Source organism: Salvelinus alpinus, chromosome 15 (assembly GCF_045679555.1).
Source record: "Salvelinus alpinus chromosome 15, SLU_Salpinus.1, whole genome shotgun sequence".
NCBI classification, from domain to species: Eukaryota; Metazoa; Chordata; class Actinopteri; order Salmoniformes; family Salmonidae; genus Salvelinus; species Salvelinus alpinus.
The window spans coordinates 8589662-8609415 of record NC_092100.1 but is presented as its reverse complement, the minus strand read 5'-3'; the positions used below and the strand labels follow the sequence as shown (position 1 = coordinate 8609415).

Sequence of the window (19754 nt, the reverse complement as noted above, 5' to 3'; positions counted from 1 at the left end):
GTTCTGGTGGTGGTTATAGTGGTGGTTATAGTTCTGGTGGTGGTAGTGGTTATAGTTGTAGGGGTTATAGTGGTGGTGGTTATAGTGGTGGTTATAGTGGTGGTGGTTATAGTGGTGGTTATAGTGGTGGTGGTTATAGTGGTAGTGGTTATAGTGGTGGTGGTTATAGTGGTGGTTATAGTGGCGGTGGTGGTTATAGTGGTGGTGGTTATAGTGGTGGTTATAGTGGTGGTTATAGTGGTAGTGGTTGTAGTGGTAGTGGTTAAAGTGGTGGTGGTTATAGTGGTAGTGGTGTTGGTGGTGGTTATAGTGGTGGTGGTTAGAGTGGTGGTGGTTATAGTGGTGGTGGTGGTTATAGTGGTGGTGGTTATGGTGGTGGTAGTGGTGGTTATGGTGGTGGTGGTTATAGTGGTGGTGGTTATAGTGGTGGTGGTGGTTATAGTGGTGGTGGTGGTTATAGTGGTGGTGGTGGTTATAGTGGTGGTGGTGATAGTGGTGGTTATAGTGGTGGTGGTTATAGTGGTGGTGGTTATAGTGGTGGTTATAGTGGTGGTGGTTATAGTGGTGGTGGTTATAGTGGTGGTGGTTATAGTGGTGGTGGTTATAGTGGTGGTTATAGTGGTGGTGGTTAGTGTGGTGGTGGTTATATTGGTGATTGTTATAGTGGTGGTGGTTATAGTGGTGGTGGTGGTTATAGTGGTGGTGGTGGTTATAGTGGTGGTGGTTATAGTGGTTGTTATAGTGGTGGTTATAGTGGTGGTGGTGGTTATAGTGGTGGTGGTGGTGGTTATAGTGGTGGTTAAAGTGGTGGTTATAGTGGTGGTGGTGGTTATAGTGGTGGTGGTTACAGTTTTAGTGGTGGTGGTGGTGGTTATAGTGGTGGTGGTGGTTGTAGTGGTGGTGGTTATAGTGGTGGTGGTGGTTATAGTGGTGGTGGTTATAGTGGTTGTGGTTATAGTGGTGGTGGTTATAGTGGTGGTGGTTATAGTGGTGGTGGTTATAGTGGTGGTAGTGGTTATAGTGGTGGTAGTGGTTATAGTGGTGGTGGTTATAGTGGTGTTGGTTATAGTGGTGGTTATAGTGGAGGTGGTAATAGTGGTGGTGGTTGTAGTGGTGGTGGTGGTTATAGTGGTGGTGGTTATAGTGGTGGTAGTGGTTATAGTGGTGGTGGTTATAGTGGTGGTGGTTATAGTGGTGGTGGTTATAGTGGTGGTTATAGTGGTGGTGGTAATAGTGGTGGTGGTTGTAGTGGTGGTGGTGGTTATAGTGGTGGTTATAGTGGTTGTTATAGTGGTGGTTATAGTGGTAGTGGTTATAGTGATGGTAGTGGTTATAGTGGTGGTTATAGTGGTGGTGGTTATAGTGGTAGTGGTTATAGTGGTGGAAGTAGTAATGGTGGTGGTGGTTATAGTGGTGGTGGTTATAGTGGTGGTGGTTATAGTGGTGGTTATAGTGGTGGTTATAGTGGTGGTGGTTAGTGTGGTGGTGGTTATATTGGTGATTGTTATAGTGGTGGTGGTTATAGTGGTGGTGGTGGTTATAGCGGTGGTTAAAGTGGTGGTTATAGTGGTGGTGGTGGTTATAGTGGTGGTGGTTATAGTGGTGGTGGTGGTTATAGTGGTGGTGGTTATAGTTTTAGTGGTGGTGGTGGTGGTTATAGTGGTGGTGGTGGTGGTTTTAGTGGTGGTGGTTATAGTGGGGGTGGTGGTTATAGTGGTGGTGGTTATAGTGGTTGTGGTTATAGTGGTGGTGGTTATAGTGGTGGTGGTTATAGTGTTGGTAGTGGTTATAGTGGTGGTGGTTATAGTGGTGGTGGTTATAGTGGTGTTGGTTATAGTGGTGGTTATAGTGGTGGTGGTAATAGTGGTGGTGGTTGTAGTGGTGGTGGTGGTTATAGTGGTGGTTATAGTGGTTGTTATAGTGGTGGTTATAGTGGTAGTGGTTATAGTGATGGTAGTGGTTATAGTGGTGGTTATAGTGGTGGTGGTTATAGTGGTAGTGGTTATAGTGGTGGAAGTAGTAATGGTGGTGGTGGTTATAGTGGTGGTGGTTATAGTGGTGGTTATAGTGGTAGTGGTTATAGTGGTGGTGGTTATGGTGGTGGTTATAGTTCTGGTGGTGGTTATAGTGGTGGTTATAGTTCTGGTGGTGGTAGTGGTTATAGTTGTAGGGGTTATAGTGGTGGTGGTTATAGTGGTGGTTATAGTGGTGGTGGTTATAGTGGTGGTTATAGTGGTGGTGGTTATAGTGGTAGTGGTTATAGTGGTGGTGGTTATAGTGGTGGTTATAGTGGTGGTGGTTATAGTGGTGGTGGTGGTTATAGTGGTGGTGGTTATAGTGGCGGTGGTTATAGTGGTGGTGGTTATAGTGGTGGTTATAGTGGTGGTTATAGTGGTAGTGGTTGTAGTGGTAGTGGTTAAAGTGGTGGTGGTTATAGTGGTAGTGGTGTTGGTAGTGGTTATAGTGGTGGTGGTTAGAGTGGTGGTGGTTATAGTGGTGGTGGTGGTTATAGTGGTGGTGGTTATGGTGGTGGTAGTGGTGGTTATGGTGGTGGTGGTTATAGTGGTGGTGGTTATAGTGGTGGTGGTGGTTATAGTGGTGGTGGTGGTTATAGTGGTGGTGGTGGTTATAGTGGTGGTGGTGATAGTGGTGGTTATAGTGGTGGTGGTTATAGTGGTGGTGGTTATAGTGGTGGTTATAGTGGTGGTGGTTATAGTGGTGGTGGTTATAGTGGTGGTTATAGTGGTGGTGGTTATAGTGGTGGTGGTGGTTATAGTGGTGGTGGTGGTTATAGTGGTGGTTATAGTGGTGGTTAAAGTGGTGGTTATAGTGGTGGTGGTGGTTATAGTGGTGGTGGTTATAGTGGTTGTTATAGTGGTGGTTATAGTGGTGGTGGTGGTTATAGTGGTGGTGGTGGTGGTTATAGTGGTGGTTAAAGTGGTGGTTATAGTGGTGGTGGTGGTTATAGTGGTGGTGGTTACAGTTTTAGTGGTGGTGGTGGTGGTTATAGTGGTGGTGGTGGTTGTAGTGGTGGTGGTTATAGTGGTGGTGGTGGTTATAGTGGTGGTGGTTATAGTGGTTGTGGTTATAGTGGTGGTGGTTATAGTGGTGGTGGTTATAGTGGTGGTGGTTATAGTGGTGGTAGTGGTTATAGTGGTGGTGGTTATAGTGGTGTTGGTTATAGTGGTGGTTATAGTGGAGGTGGTAATAGTGGTGGTGGTTGTAGTGGTGGTGGTGGTTATAGTGGTGGTTATAGTGGTGGTTATAGTGGTGGTGGTGGTTATAGTGGTGGTGGTTATTGTGGTGGTGGTTATAGTGGTTGTTATAGTGGTGGTTATAGTGGTAGTGGTTATAGTGATGGTAGTGGTTACAGTGGTGGTTATAGTGGTGGTGGTTATAGTGGTAGTGGTTATAGTGGTGGAAGTAGTAATGTTGGTGGTGGTTATAGTGGTGGTGGTTATAGTGGTGGTTATAGTGGTAGTGGTTATAGTGGTGGTTATAGTGGTGGTGGTTATAGTTCTGGTGGTGGTTATAGTTCTGGTGGTGGTAGTGGTTATAGTGGTGGTTATAGTGGTGGTGGTTATAGTGGTGGTTATAGTGGTGGTGGTTATAGTGGTAGTGGTTATACTGGTAGTGGTTATAGTGGTGGTGGTTATAGTGGTGGTTATAGTGGTGGTGGTTATAGTGGTGGTGGTGGTTATAGTGGTGGTGGTTATAGTGGTGGTGGTTATAGTGGTGGTTATAGTGGTAGTGGTTGTAGTGGTAGTGGTTAAAGTGGTGGGTGTTATAGTGGTAGTGGTGTTGGTGGTGGTTATAGTGGTGGTGGTTAGAGTGGTGGTGGTTATAGTGGTGGTGGTGGTTATGGTGGTGGTAGTGGTGGTTAGGGTGGTGGTGATTATAGTGGTGGTGGTTATAGTGGTGGTTATAGTGGTGGTGGTTATAGTGGTGGTGGTTATAGTGGTGGTGGTTATAGTGGTGGTTATAGTGGTGGTGGTATTAGTGGTGGTGGTTATAGTGATGGTGGTTATAGTGGTGGTGTTTATAGTGGTGGTGTTTATAGTGGTGGTGGTGATTATAGTGGTGGTGGTTATAGTGGCGGTGGTTATAGTGGTGGTGGTTATAGTGGCGGTGGTTATAGTGGTGGTGGTTGTAGTGGTAGTGGTTATAGTGGTGGTTATAGTGGTGGTTATAGTGGTGGTGGTTGTAGTGGTAGTGGTTGTAGTGGTAGTGGTTAAAGTAGTGGTGGTTATAGTGGTAGTGGTGTTGGTGGTGGTGGTGGTTATAGTGGTGGTGGTTATAGTGGTGGTGGTTATAGTGGTGGTGGGGGATATAGTGGTGGTGGTTATAGTGGTGGTAGTGGTGGTTATGGTGGTGGTGGTTATAGTGGTGGTGGTTATAGTGGTGGTGGTGGTTATAGTGGTGGTTATAGTGGTGGTGGTGGTGGTTATAGTGGTGGTGGTGATAGTGGTTGTGGTGGTTATAGTGGTGGTGGTGATAGTGGTTTTGGTTATAGTGGTGGTGGTGGTGGTTATAGTGGTGGTGGTTATAGTGGTGGTTATAGTGGTGGTGGTTATAGTGGTGGTGGTGGTTATAGTGGTGGTGGTGATAGTGGTTTTGGTTATAGTGGTGGTGGTTATAGTGGTGGTTATAGTGGTGCTGGTTAGTGTGGTGGTGGTTATATTGGTGATTGTTATAGTGGTGGTGGTTATAGTGGTGGTGGTGGTTATAGTGGTGGTGGTGGTTATAGTGGTGGTTATAGTGGTGGTTAAAGTGGTGGTTATAGTGGTGGTGGTTATAGTGGTGGTGGTGGTTATAGTGGTGGTGGTGGTGGTTATAGTATTAGTGGTGGTGGTGGTGGTTATAGTGGTGGTGGTGGTTATAGTGGTGGTGGTTATAGTTTTAGTGGTGGTGGTGGTGGTTATAGTGGTGGTGGTGGTTATAGTTTTAGTGGTGGTGGTGGTGGTGGTTATAGTGGTGGTGGTGGTTATAGTGGTGGTGGTTATAGTGGTGGTTATGGTGGTGGTGGTTATAGTGGTGGTGGTGGTTGTAGTGGTGGTGGTTATAGTGGTGGTGGTGGTTATAGTGGTGGTGGTTATAGTGGTTGTGGTTATAGTGGTGGTGGTTATAGTGGTGGTGGTTATAGTGGTGGTTATAGTGGTGGTGGTTATAGTGGTGGTTATAGTGGTGGTGGTTATAGTGGTGGTTATAGTGGTGGTGGTTATAGTGGTGGTGGTTATAGTGGTGGTTATAGTGGTGGTGGTTATAGTGGTAGTGGTGTTGGTGGTGGTTATAGTGGTGGTGGTTATAGTGGTGGTGGTTATAGTGGTGGTGGTGGTTATAGTGGTGGTGGTTATAGTGGTGGTTATAGTGGTGGTGGTTATAGTGGTAGTGGTTATAGTGGTAGTGGTTATAGTGGTGGTGGTTATAGTGGTGGTTATAGTGGTGGTGGTTATAGTGGTGGTGGTGGTTATAGTGGTGGTGGTTATAGTGGCGGTGGTTATAGTGGTGGTGGTTATAGTGGTGGTTATAGTGGTAGTGGTTGTAGTGCTAGTGGTTAAAGTGGTGGTGGTTATAGTGGTAGTGGTGTTGGTGGTGGTGGTTAGAGTGGTGGTGGTTATAGTGGTGGTGGTGGTTATAGTGGTGGCGGTTATGGTGGTGGTAGTGGTGGTTATGGTGGTGGTGATTATAGTGGTGGTGGTTATAGTGGTGGTTATAGTGGTGGTGGTTATAGTGGTGGTGTTTATAGTGGTGGTGGTTATAGTGGTGGTTATAGTGGTGGTGGTATTAGTGGTGGTGGTTATAGTGGTGGTGGTTATAGTGGTGGTTATAGTGGTGGTGTTTATAGTGGTGGTGGTTATAGTGGCGGTGATTATAGTGGTGGTGGTTAAAGTGGCGGTGGTTATAGTGGTGGTGGTTATAGTGGTAGTGGTTATAGTGGTGGTTATAGTGGTGGTTATAGTGGTAGTGGTTGTAGTGGTAGTGGTTAAAGTGGTGGTGGTTATAGTGGTAGTGGTGGTTATAGTGGTGGTGGTGGTGGTTATAGTGGTGGTTAAAGTGGTGGTTATAGTGGTGGTTATAGTGGTGGTGGTGGTTATAGTGGTGGTGGTGGTGGTTATAGTGGTGGTTAAAGTGGTGGTTATAGTGGTGGTGGTGGTTATAGTGGTGGTGGTTACAGTTTTAGTGGTGGTGGTGGTGGTTATAGTGGTGGTGGTGGTTGTAGTGGTGGTGGTTATAGTGGTGGTGGTGGTTATAGTGGTGGTGGTTATAGTGGTTGTGGTTATAGTGGTGGTGGTTATAGTGGTGGTGGTTATAGTGGTGGTGGTTATAGTGGTGGTAGTGGTTATAGTGGTGGTGGTTATAGTGGTGTTGGTTATAGTGGTGGTTATAGTGGAGGTGGTAATAGTGGTGGTGGTTGTAGTGGTGGTGGTGGTTATAGTGGTGGTTATAGTGGTGGTGGTGGTTATAGTGGTGGTGGTTATTGTGGTGGTGGTTATAGTGGTTGTTATAGTGGTGGTTATAGTGGTAGTGGTTATAGTGATGGTAGTGGTTACAGTGGTGGTTATAGTGGTGGTGGTTATAGTGGTAGTGGTTATAGTGGTGGAAGTAGTAATGTTGGTGGTGGTTATAGTGGTGGTGGTTATAGTGGTGGTTATAGTGGTAGTGGTTATAGTGGTGGTTATAGTGGTGGTGGTTATAGTTCTGGTGGTGGTTATAGTTCTGGTGGTGGTAGTGGTTATAGTGGTGGTTATAGTGGTGGTGGTTATAGTGGTGGTTATAGTGGTGGTGGTTATAGTGGTAGTGGTTATACTGGTAGTGGTTATAGTGGTGGTGGTTATAGTGGTGGTTATAGTGGTGGTGGTTATAGTGGTGGTGGTTATAGTGGTGGTGGTTATAGTGGTGGTGGTTATAGTGGTGGTTATAGTGGTAGTGGTTGTAGTGGTAGTGGTTAAAGTGGTGGGTGTTATAGTGGTAGTGGTGTTGGTGGTGGTTATAGTGGTGGTGGTTAGAGTGGTGGTGGTTATAGTGGTGGTGGTGGTTATGGTGGTGGTAGTGGTGGTTAGGGTGGTGGTGATTATAGTGGTGGTGGTTATAGTGGTGGTTATAGTGGTGGTGGTTATAGTGGTGGTGGTTATAGTGGTGGTGGTTATAGTGGTGGTTATAGTGGTGGTGGTATTAGTGGTGGTGGTTATAGTGATGGTGGTTATAGTGGTGGTGTTTATAGTGGTGGTGTTTATAGTGGTGGTGGTGATTATAGTGGTGGTGGTTATAGTGGCGGTGGTTATAGTGGTGGTGGTTATAGTGGCGGTGGTTATAGTGGTGGTGGTTATAGTGGTAGTGGTTATAGTGGTGGTTATAGTGGTGGTTATAGTGGTGGTGGTTGTAGTGGTAGTGGTTGTAGTGGTAGTGGTTAAAGTAGTGGTGGTTATAGTGGTAGTGGTGTTGGTGGTGGTTATAGTGGTGGTGGTTATAGTGGTGGTGGTTATAGTGGTGGTGGGGGATATAGTGGTGGTGGTTATAGTGGTGGTAGTGGTGGTTATGGTGGTGGTGGTTATAGTGGTGGTGGTTATAGTGGTGGTGGTGGTTATAGTGGTGGTTATAGTGGTGGTGGTGGTGGTTATAGTGGTGGTGGTGATAGTGGTTGTGGTGGTTATAGTGGTGGTGGTGATAGTGGTTTTGGTTATAGTGGTGGTGGTGGTGGTTATAGTGGTGGTGGTTATAGTGGTGGTTATAGTGGTGGTGGTTATAGTGGTGGTGGTGGTTATAGTGGTTTTGGTTATAGTGGTGGTGGTTATAGTGGTGGTTATAGTGGTGCTGGTTAGTGTGGTGGTGGTTATATTGGTGATTGTTATAGTGGTGGTGGTTATAGTGGTGGTGGTGGTTATAGTGGTGGTGGTGGTTATAGTGGTGGTTATAGTGGTGGTTAAAGTGGTGGTTATAGTGGTGGTGGTTATAGTGGTGGTGGTGGTTATAGTGGTGGTGGTGGTGGTTATAGTTTTAGTGGTGGTGGTGGTGGTTATAGTGGTGGTGGTGGTTATAGTGGTGGTGGTTATAGTTTTAGTGGTGGTGGTGGTGGTTATAGTGGTGGTGGTGGTTATAGTTTTAGTGGTGGTGGTGGTGGTTATAGTGGTGGTGGTGGTTATAGTGGTGGTGGTTATAGTGGTGGTTATGGTGGTGGTGGTTATAGTGGTGGTGGTGGTTGTAGTGGTGGTGGTTATAGTGGTGGTGGTGGTTATAGTGGTGGTGGTTATAGTGGTTGTGGTTATAGTGGTGGTGGTTATAGTGGTGGTGGTTATAGTGGTGGTTATAGTGGTGGTGGTTATAGTGGTGGTTATAGTGGTGGTGGTTATGGTGGTGGTTATAGTGGTGGTGGTTATAGTGGTGGTGGTTATAGTGGTGGTTATAGTGGTGGTGGTTATAGTGGTAGTGGTGTTGGTGGTGGTTATAGTGGTGGTGGTTATAGTGGTGGTGGTTATAGTGGTGGTGGTGGTTATAGTGGTGGTGGTTATAGTGGTGGTTATAGTGGTGGTGGTTATAGTGGTAGTGGTTATAGTGGTAGTGGTTATAGTGGTGGTGGTTATAGTGGTGGTTATAGTGGTGGTGGTTATAGTGGTGGTGGTGGTTATAGTGGTGGTGGTTATAGTGGCGGTGGTTATAGTGGTGGTGGTTATAGTGGTGGTTATAGTGGTAGTGGTTGTAGTGCTAGTGGTTAAAGTGGTGGTGGTTATAGTGGTAGTGGTGTTGGTGGTGGTGGTTAGAGTGGTGGTGGTTATAGTGGTGGTGGTGGTTATAGTGGTGGCGGTTATGGTGGTGGTAGTGGTGGTTATGGTGGTGGTGATTATAGTGGTGGTGGTTATAGTGGTGGTTATAGTGGTGGTGGTTATAGTGGTGGTGTTTATAGTGGTGGTGGTTATAGTGGTGGTTATAGTGGTGGTGGTATTAGTGGTGGTGATTATAGTGGTGGTGGTTATAGTGGTGGTGGTGTTTATAGTGGTGGTGGTGGTTATAGTGGTGGTGGTGATAGTGGTGGTGGTGATAGTGGTTTTGGTTATAGTGGTGGTGGTGGTGGTTATAGTGGTGGTGGTTATAGTGGTGGTTATAGTGGTGGTTATAGTGGTGCTGGTTAGTGTGGTGGTGGTTATATTGGTGATTGTTATAGTGGTGGTGGTTATAGTGGTGGTGGTGGTTATAGTGGTGGTGGTTATGGTGGTGGTAGTGGTGGTTATGGTGGTGGTGGTTATAGTGGTGGTGGTTATAGTGGTGGATATAGTGGTGGTGGTTATAGTGGTGGTGGTTATAGTGGTGGTTATAGTGGTGGTGGTTATAGTGGTGGTGGTTATAGTTGTAGTGGTTATAGTGGTGGTGGTTATAGTGGTGGTTATAGTGGTGGTGGTATTAGTGGTGGTGGTTATAGTGGTGGTGGTTATAGTGGTGGTTATAGTGGTGGTGTTTATAGTGGTGGTGGTGGTTATAGTGGTGGTGGTTATAGTGGCGGTGGTTATAGTGGTGGTGGTTATAGTGGCGGTGGTTATAGTGGTGGTGGTTATAGTGGTAGTGGTTATAGTGGTGATTATAGTGGTGGTTATAGTGGTGGTTATAGTGGTAGTGGTTGTAGTGGTAGTGGTTAAAGTGGTGGTGGTTATAGTGGTAGTGGTGTTGGTGGTGGTTATAGTGGTGGTGGTTATAGTGGTGGTGGTTATAGTGGTGGTGGTGGATATAGTGGTGGTGGTTATAGTGGTGGTAGTGGTGGTTATGGTGGTGGTGGTTATAGTGGTGGTGGTGGTGGTTAAAGTGGTGGTGGTGGTTATAGTGGTGGTGGTGATAGTGGTGGTGGTGATAGTGGTGGTGGTTATAGTGGTGGTGGTTATAGTGGTGGTGGTTATAGTGGTGGTTATAGTGGTGGTGGTTAGTGTGGTGGTGGTTATATTGGTGATTGTTATAGTGGTGGTGGTTAGTGTGGTGGTGGTGGTTATAGTGGTGGTTATAGTGGTGGTTAAAGTGGTGGTTATAGTGGTGGTGGTGGTTATAGTGGTGGTGGTGGTTATAGTGGTGGTAGTTATAGTTTTAGTGGTGGTGGTGGTTATAGTGGTGGTGGTTATAGTTTTAGTGGTGGTGGTTATAGTGGTTGTGGTTATAGTGGTGGTGGTTATAGTGGTTGTGGTTATAGTGGTGGTGGTTATAGTGGTGGTGGTTATAGTGGTGGTGGTGGTTATAGTGGTGGTGGTTATAGTGGTTGTGGTTATAGTGGTGGTGGTTATAGTGGTGGTGGTTATAGTGGTGGTTATAGTGGTGGTGGTTATAGTGGTGGTTATAGTGATGGTAGTGGTTATAGTGGTAGTGGTGTTGGTGGTGGTTATAGTGGTGGTGATTATAGTGGTGGTGGTTATAGTGGTGGTTATAGTGGTGGTGGTTATAGTGGTGGTGGTGGTTATAGTGGTGGTTAAAGTGGTGGTTATAGTGGTGGTGGTGGTTATAGTGGTGGTGGTTATAGTGGTGGTTATAGTGGTGGTGGTTATAGTGGTGGTGGTGGTTATATTGGTGGTGGTGGTTATAGTGGTGGTTAAAGTGGTGGTTATAGTGGTGGTGGTGGTTATAGTGGTGGTGGTTATAGTGGTTGTGGTTATAGTGGTGGTGGTTATAGTGGTGGTGGTTATAGTGGTGGTTATAGTGGTGGTGGTTATAGTGGTTGTGGTTATAGTGGTGGTGGTTATAGTGGTGGTGGTTATAGTGGTGGTTATAGTGGTGGTGGTTATAGTGGTGGTTATAGTGGTGGTGGTTATAGTGGTGGTGGTTATAGTGGTGGTGGTTATAGTGGTAGTGGTTATAGTGGTGGTTATAGTGGTAGTGGTGTTGGTGGTGGTTGTAGTGGTGGTGGTTATAGTGGTGGTGGTTATGGTGGTGGTAGTGGTGGTTATGGTGGTGGTGGTTATAGTGGTGGTGGTTATAGTGGTGGTGGTTATAGTGGTGGTTATAGTGGTGGTTATAGTGGTGGTGGTATTAGTGGTGGTGGTTATAGTGGTGGTTATAGTGGTGGTGTTTATAGTGGTGGTGGTTATAGTGGTGGTGGTTATAGTGGTGGTTATAGTGGTGGTTATAGTGGTGGTGGTATTAGTGGTGGTGGTTATAGTGGTGGTTATAGTGGTGGTGTTTATAGTGGTGGGGGTGGTTATAGTGGTGGTGGTTATAGTGGCGGTGGTTATAGTGGTGGTGGTTATAGTGGCGGTGGTTATAGTGGTGGTGGTTATAGTGGTAGTGGTTATAGTGGTGGTTATAGTGGAGGTTATAGTGGTGGTTATAGTGGTAGTGGTTGTAGTGGTAGTGGTTATAGTGGTGGTGGTTATAGTGGTAGTGGTGTTGGTGGTGGTTATAGTGGTGGTGGTTATAGTGGTGGTGGTTATAGTGGTGGTGGTTATAGTGGTGGTAGTGGTGGTTATGGTGGTGGTGGTTATAGTGGTGGTGGTTATAGTGGTGGTGGTGGTTATAGTGGTGGTGGTGGTTATAGTGGTGGTGGTGATAGTGGTGGTGGTGATAGTGGTGGTGGTTATAGTGGTGGTGGTTATAGTGGTGGTGGTTATAGTGGTGGTTATAGCGGTGGTTATAGTGGTGGTGGTTAGTGTGGTGGTGGTGGTTATATTGGTGATTGTTATAGTGGTGGTGGTTATAGTGGTGGTGGTGGTTCTAGTGGTGGTGGTTATAGTTTTAGTGGTGGTGGTGGTGGTTATAGTGGTGGTTAAAGTGGTGGTTATAGTGGTGGTGGTGGTTATAGTGGTGGTGGTTATAGTTTTAGTGGTGGTGGTGGTGGTTATAGTGGTGGTGGTGGTTGTAGTGGTGGTGGTTATAGTGGTGGTGGTGGTTATAGTGGTGGTGGTTATAGTGGTTGTGGTTATAGTGGTGGTGGTTATAGTGGTGGTGGTTATAGTGGTGGTGGTTATAGTGGTGGTGGTTATAGTGGTGGTTATAGTGGTGGTGGTTATAGTGGTGGTTATAGTGATGGTAGTGGTTATAGTGGTGGTTATAGTGGTAGTGGTGTTGGTGGTGGTTATAGTGGTGGTGGTTATAGTGGTGGTGGTTATAGTGGTGGTGGTTATAGTGGTGGTGGTGGTTATAGTGGTGGTGGTTATAGTGGTGGTGGTTATAGTGGTGTTGGTGGTGGTTATAGTGGTGGTGGTTATAGTGGTGGTGGTTATAGTGGTGGTGGTTATAGTGTTGGTGGTTATAGTAGTGGTGGTGGTTATAGTGGTGGTGGTTATAGTGGTGGTGGTTATGGTGGTGGTAGTGGTGGTTATGGTGGTGGTGGTTATAGTGGTGGTGGTTATAGTGGTGGTGGTGGTTATAGTGGTGGTGGTTATAGTGGTGGTGGTGGTTATAGTGGTGGTGGTTATAGTGGTGGTGGCTATAGTGGTGGTGTTGCAGTGCCTTGCAGAACTATTCACCCCGTTTTTCCTATTATGTTCCATTACAACCTATAATTTAAATAGTGGTGGTGGTGATGGTGGTGGTGGTTATAGTGGTGGTGGTGATAGTGGAGGTGGTTATAGTTGTGGTTATAGTGGTGGTGGTTATAGTGGTAGTGGTTATAGTGGTGGTGGTTATAGTGGTGCTGGTTATAGTGGTGGTTATAGTGGTGGTGGTTATAGTGGTGGTGGTTGTGGTGATAGTTGTGGTGGTTATAGTGGTGGTGGTGGTGATAGTGGTGATGTTAGTGGTGATAGAGGTGGTGATAGTGATGATGTTAGTGGTGATAGAGGTGGTGATAGTGGTGATGTTAGTGGTGATAGAGGTGGTAGTGATAGGGCTGATGTTAGTGGTGATAGAGGTGGTAGTGATAGTGATAGTGGTGATGGTGCTGGTGATGGTGATAGTGGTCATAGTGGTAGTGCTGGTGTTAATTGTGGTAGTGGTAGTACTGGTGTTAGTGGTGTTGCTGGTGATAGTGGTGGTGGTGATTTTGGTGGTGATAGTGGTCATAGTGGTAGTGTTGGTGTTAATTGTGGTAGTGGTAGTGCTGGTGTTAGTGGTGTTGCTGGTAGTAGTGTAGGTGCTGGTGGTGGTGATAGTGGTAATAGTGGTAGTGCTGGTGTTAGTGGTGTTGGTGGTTAAAGTGGTGGTGCTGGTTAAAGTGGTGATAGTGGTGGTGGTGGTGGTGATAGTGGTCATAGTGATAGTGGTGGTGATAGTGGTGGTGGTGATAGTGGTCATAGTGATAGTGGTGGTGATAGTTGTGTTGCTGGTTAAAGTGGTGGTGGTAGTGGTGGTGGTGATGTTAGAGGTTGGCCCTAGCTTTAAAGCTGCTGTCCCCTGGTCTCATGGTGAATAATAGAAGATAATGCATGGTTTGAGAGGCGCTCTTCCCTCCCTGGGCCCCCTCCCTGATTCACCCCTCCCTGGTCCCCCTCCCTGGTCCCCCTCCCTGGTCCCCTTCCCTGATTCACCCCTCCCTGATTCACCCCTCCCTGGTCCTCCCTCCCTGGTCCCCCTCCTTGATTCACCCCTCCCTGGTCCCCCTCCCTGATTCACCCCTCCCTGGTCCCCCCTCCATGATCCCCCTGTGGCCCCCCAACACCAGCTGTTCATTAACCAAAATATGCAAACTAGACCTGGTCCTACACCTCCCCTGACTCTGTCCCCCTCCCCCGTCTCCTCCTCCTCCTCCCTCTGTCTCCTCCTCTTCCTCCCTCTGTCTCCTCCTCCTCCTCCTCCTCCCTCCTCTGTCTCCTCCTCCTCCCTCTGTCTCCTCCTCCCATGTCTCCTCCTCCCCCTCCCTCTGTCTCCTCCTCCTCCCCTGTTTCCTCCTCCTCCTCCCCTGTCTCCTCCTCCCCGTGTCTCCTCCTCCTTCCTCTGTCTCCTCCACCTCCTTCCTCTGTCTCCTCCTCCTCCTCCTCCCTCTGTCTCCTCCTCCTCCTCCCCCTCCCCCTGTCTCCTACTCCTCCTCCCCTGTCTCCTACCCCTTGTCCTCCCTCTGTCTCCTCATCCTCCCTCTGTCTCTTCGTCCTCCCTCTGTCTCCTCCTCCCTCTGTCTCCTCCTCCTCCTCAACTATCTGACCACTAATAATCAGAGGTCAACTTCCTGACCACTAATAATCAGAGGTCAACTATCTGACCACTAATAATCAGAGGTCAACTTCCTGATCACTAATAATCAGAGGTCAACTTCCTGATCACTAATAATCAGAGGTCAACTTCCTGACCACTAATAATCAGAGGTCAACTTCCTGACCACTAATAATCAGAGGTCAACTTCCTGACCACTAATAATCAGAGGTCAACAGACCCTCCTCGCCTCGCCTAAATATAAATGCCCTCATCTATTGTTGGAGAACATTTTGTTGAAGAGCAACGTTTCGGGAACACCCGGCCCATCAATAATGAAGTGTTCTTTTTCTCACTGACAGACGTGTCGGGCGTTCCCGAGCCATGTTCATAACAAACATCCGTTTCTCCCTCAATCTCTTTCGCTTCCCCCCTCTCCCCCTCTCTGCCAGTTGACATACTGACTGAGGAATCACAGGCTGTGTTGAGGGCCTCGTCAGGAGCCTCAGGCGTCAGCCCTCGCAGGCTCCTCTGGGGCACCGCAAAGGTAAATCATAATAGGCATTTTTTTTCTCTACTGCTATGACTCCACAGGCATGCTTAACCAAGCACTTTATTTATTCGCCATTAGGAGTCTTGCTTGATGCATCAAAAAAAAGGGAAAAAAAGAGAAAATGCATAATTGATTATTCTGGTCACATTAGCTTATACCTATAAGCGTAATCTATTTTTAATGGAGCGGTGACTGCGCGGGGAGCCGGTGTGGTCGATAGCGTTTTAAAGGGTGTTGATGTGCACGTGCTGAGTGTCTGATGAGGTCTAGGGGGAGGGTGTGGGGAGAAGGGGAGGGGCCCAGGCAGGAAGGGGCGGGCGGGGTTTTGGGGAGTCAGGTGACTTACCTGTTGGCCGGTGACCAATAGGATGGATCCCTCTTTGGCATGCATCACCTGACGGAAAATGTGGTCGAGGATGAGGAGCTCGCTCCAACAGTTCTGGAGGAGCTTCATTTGGTCGTCCACCTGTTCGTGAGACAAAGGGAGAAAAGAGAAAAGAATAGGTCATTTGTTGACTTTGATGCTAATGATAATGATGCGAATGATAATGATGCTAATGATAATGATGCTAATGCTAATGATGCTAATGATAATGCTGTGCCAACTTGTCATGCTACGTTTATTCCGCCTTTAAATAAAAAGGATACAAAAGGATACATGAAAACACCTCCCTGACAATATTCTCTTAGTGAAAGGTTTTCGGGTGAAGCGAGCTACAACACTTTTGTGGTTTTGACAAGTAGACACAACTAGATTGACTAGTGTTGATCGCTATTTTAAATTTAATTTGTAATTAAAAAAAAAACGATTTGAACATTTATTTAACATGGCAAGTCAGTTAAGAAAACATTCTTATTTACAATGACGGCCTATCCCGGGCAACACCGGACGACGCTGGGCCAACTATATGGGACTCCCAATCACAGCCGGATGTGATATAGCCTGGATTTGAACTAGGGACTGTAGTGACGCCTCTACAACTGAGATGCAGTCCCTCAAACCCCTGCGCCACTCGGGAGTCCTATTCCACTGGTGGAAGGTCAGGTGTGTAGTGGAGGGTAAATGCAGTTCATCCACATTTTTTCAGAAAACTACATTGAAAGTATAGGGAGCTGCGATAAGAGTTGACCCACCTATTTTATCACTACATCACTCGTGAAGGTAGACAATCTCACACTATACTGCAGTATCACATAACCGTCGTCCCGTACTTGCCCGTTCAAACACATCCACACCGCCGGGCTTTTCAAAGAGCCCGTGCACGTCCCTGTTTGTCAACTATCACTGGTGTTATCTGTTTGCCCAGTGCCACCAGTGGCTGAGTGATTTCACAGTTCTCAGTGATTAAGTAGGGAGTTTCTCAGCAACAAGGGGGCTGGTGTCTCCCATCCCGGTGACTGACGCACGGTGAAGGTAGTCTGATACACTGCAACAACCCATCCATTGTGGACCAGTTACTTCCCAGGGCTCAGCGTGTTAATCATTCCACACTGTAGCCACAAACACAGAAAGAACACAGAAAGGCCACATTCAGAAGCAAAAGAATGAGGAAAAAGACGGAGATTTCTCTCTCACCCCTCCTTTTTTCCTTTCGACAAACAGTGTCACCCTCGATACTATTTATCTGACTTGCGGGATGATGTTGGCTTCGCAAAACGCTTCGGGTTGGTGTTGTTGTGGCGAAATGCGCTTTGCATGAGTCTGAGAGAATCGTTGGGTTAACAGTTAAGGTCTGTGACGTCGCACTCTAAAACATCAATGAGTTTTTACATAAGAATACAGATCTATGGTAAAATGCTTCACTAACAAGTACGGACAATTGGTGGAGAAAGGAATACTGTAATCCATTATGGAACTTTGTAAACGAGGCCATTTGTTTCAAATCGAGAGCTGTGATATCACTGAGCTAACGGATGTTCTACTGTACGTAAAAACACATGATTACCTTGAATGACACTGTGGTAGTGTCAGCGTAACTGTTGTTGAGACGGATTGTTTTGACTGCAGAGGAGTTTTTTAGCCTCCACCCAGGCATAACAATGGCACTATAGACTGAGAGTTGGCTTGGAGGAGCAAGGTTATAGAACAGCATAGGAGAGACTCAAGCCGAGACTGACTGTCTGTCTGTCTACTGTATCAACATGACATGTCTCATTCCTCTTTTAATCAAAGTGAGATAGGACAAAATACAACAAAGCCGCAGTGACCTTTACCACAAATTCTGACAGTCCCTGTAATTCCTGTGTTTTTTTTCACTCATCCTTCCTTTCTGTGGGGCGGGTGACTGGAGGCGACATATGAGAGCAACATTCTAATGCAGTCAGTAAAACCATCAGGGAGGGAGGGAGGTAGGGGGAGGGCGTGAGGAAGGCGTGGGCGAACGAGTGTACTTCTTACTGTACTTTGATCCCCCATCCCTGTCTCTGTCAGCATGACTAGTTAAATACCCTCTCAGAGAGAGAGAGAGAGAGAGAGAGAGAGAGAGAGAGAGAGAGAGAGAGAGAGAGAGAGAGAGAGAGAGAGAGAGAGAGAGAGAGAGAGAGAGAGAGAGAGAGAGAGAGAGAGAGAGAGAGAGAGAGAGAGAGAGAGAGAGAGAGAGAGAGAGAGAGAGACAGAGAGAGAGAAAGATGGGCAGTTAGATCTTGCTCTTCAGACCTGTCAGGGGTCCAGGCGAGTGCCGGGGTCCCCATCAAAGGGAGCCGTCCTCACGCTGCCTTCCTGGCAGCATCAATCCAGACATAACTTCCTTCCTGACAGCATCACTCCAGACATAACTTCCTTCCTGGCAGCATCACTCCAGACATAACTTCCTTCCTGGCAGCATCACTCCAGACATAACTTCCTTCCTGACAGCATCACTCCAGACATAACTTCCTTCCTGGCAGCATCACTCCAGACAGAACTTCCTTCCTGGCAGCATCACTCCAGACATAACTTCCTTCTTGGCAGCATCACTCCAGACATAACTTCCTTCCTGGCAGCATCACTCCAGACATAACTTCCTTCCTGACAGCATCACTCCAGACATAACGTCCTTCCTGGCAGCATCACTCCAGACAGAACTTCCTTCCTGGCAGCATCACTCCAGACATAACTTCCTTCCTGGCAGCATCACTCCAGACAGAACTTCCTTCCTGGCAGCATCACCCCTGACAGAGCATCCTTCCTGGCAGCATCACTTCAGACAGAGCATCCTTCCTGGCAGCATCAATCCAGACAGAGCATCCTTCCTGGCAGCATCACTTCAGACAGAGCCAGGTTATCAAGGGGAGACGTGGGGGACTTGAGGCGGGAACGAGAGTCACCCGCACAGCGACCGAGACAAGACGAGCAAAGTGAGGCGTGGAGAGGTATCGCCAACCCCTTTAAGTGCCAGTCCCTGACAATACTTTCCTTTGCACTGTCACATGGTGGAATCCAACAAGCTCTGGATTTCACAAGTCCATCTGTCTGTCCACTCAGATACAAGGAGTGGTCTGACAAGGGAGGGGATTTATTTACTGTCTCTGTCTGTTCTGTATTCTGTTCCCGAGAACTGGAATGTGAACGTGTTGTAAATAAAATAACATGTAGCCAAAAGCCAACAGCTTTAGACAATAACATGGCCCAATAAAGTTTTTAATAAATGTTACAGTTGATTGAACTATATGGAACCAATAACACGTGTAATTTAGGAGGTCGGCCAGGCTGATATTGATCATACCAGGCACTAAACAGTAGAGAACATGGATGATATTGATCATACCAGGCAATAAACAGTAGAGAACATGGATGATATTGATCATACCAGGCACTAAACAGTAGAGAACATGGATGATATTGATCATACCAGGCACTAAACAGTAGAGAACATGGATGATATTGATCATACCAGGCACTAAACAGTAGAGAACATGGATGATATTGATCATACCAGGCACTAAACAGTAGAGAACATGGATGATATTGATCATACCAGGCACTAAACAGTAGAGAACATGGATGATATTGATCATACCAGGCAATAAACAGTAGAGAACATGGATGATATTGATCATACCAGGCACTAAACAGTAGAGAACATGGATGATATTGATCATACCAGGCACTAAACAGTAGAGAACATGGATGATATTGATCATACCAGGCACTAAACAGTAGAGAACATGGATGATATTGATCATACCAGGCACTAAACAGTAGAGAACATGGATGATATTGATCATACCAGGCACTAAACAGTAGAGAACATGGATGATAGCATTAGTAGAATCATACCTCATCCGACTGCAGAAAACATACTTCACAGTTTCATCATCAAAACTATGAAACTGACCACTATCATTAAAACAGGTACATTCAGATTAGATTTTGTTTCTGAAAAAACCAGATGGTGAAGAACAAATAGCAGCTAAACTTCCAGAATGTATCTGTAGGCCACTTTGTATCTGTAGTGTACTAAGCTGTGGCACACTCAGTAGACACTACCCATCCCTGTCTATTGGTCTGACTGGAACCCTCCGCGCAACAGCGAAATCATAAAACAGTTATGACCAAGGCTTTACCTTGTTAGCTTTGGGTTTGGCACTGAGAGCAGTCGAATAGGCCCTTTAAGACGAGCATTATCCCTCAGATAGGCCCAAACTATTCCAAACATTTAAGGCTATTTTCAAGGTGTACTTTTTCAATATTTTAATAGCATCACTGCTTATTTTCTTATTTTTAAGTAGGAACTTCTCACAGTGCTTGTAATGAAAAATACATATCCTCCCAGAAATCAATTTAACACCTTTACGGCCATTCAGGCAAGAGGGATCAATGCCCAGATCAATCGCTTAACCACAAGCACAGATGAATGTGTTGTACTTCACACAGAGAGAGAGAAAGAGGCAGACTATGAAATAAGAGGGGGAATGTGAGAGAGAGTGAGTGAGTGAGAGAGTGATAGAGTGAGAGAGACTTATAAGGACTTAAGGGATGTAGAGAAAATTAAATAGAAAAATACACATTTTCGGGAATGTAAATGAATTAGGAATGGTGTTTTTGGAGGACCCAACAGCAATATGTATTCATTCATTCATTCATTCATCGTCCTCTGCTAAGAAGACATCACTGATAATAATGCTGATAATGGTCTGGAGTCAAAACCGGAAGATGTGGCGAAGCATATATATATATATACAATAGTTTTTC

The 19754-nt window shown here is 46.3% G+C and overlaps 1 protein-coding gene across 2 annotated transcripts in view; it reads right to left on the bottom strand.

Annotated features, from left to right (window-relative positions):
• Positions 1 to 19754, bottom strand: part of LOC139539432 (nuclear receptor subfamily 5 group A member 2) — a 140742-nt gene that overhangs the window by 49519 nt on the left and 71469 nt on the right. For both annotated transcript variants that reach the window (XM_071342385.1, XM_071342384.1), the window contains one exon: positions 14928 to 15047. In XM_071342385.1, coding sequence (XP_071198486.1) covers positions 14928 to 15047 — 120 coding nt within the window. The remainder of the gene's footprint in view (positions 1 to 14927; positions 15048 to 19754) is intronic.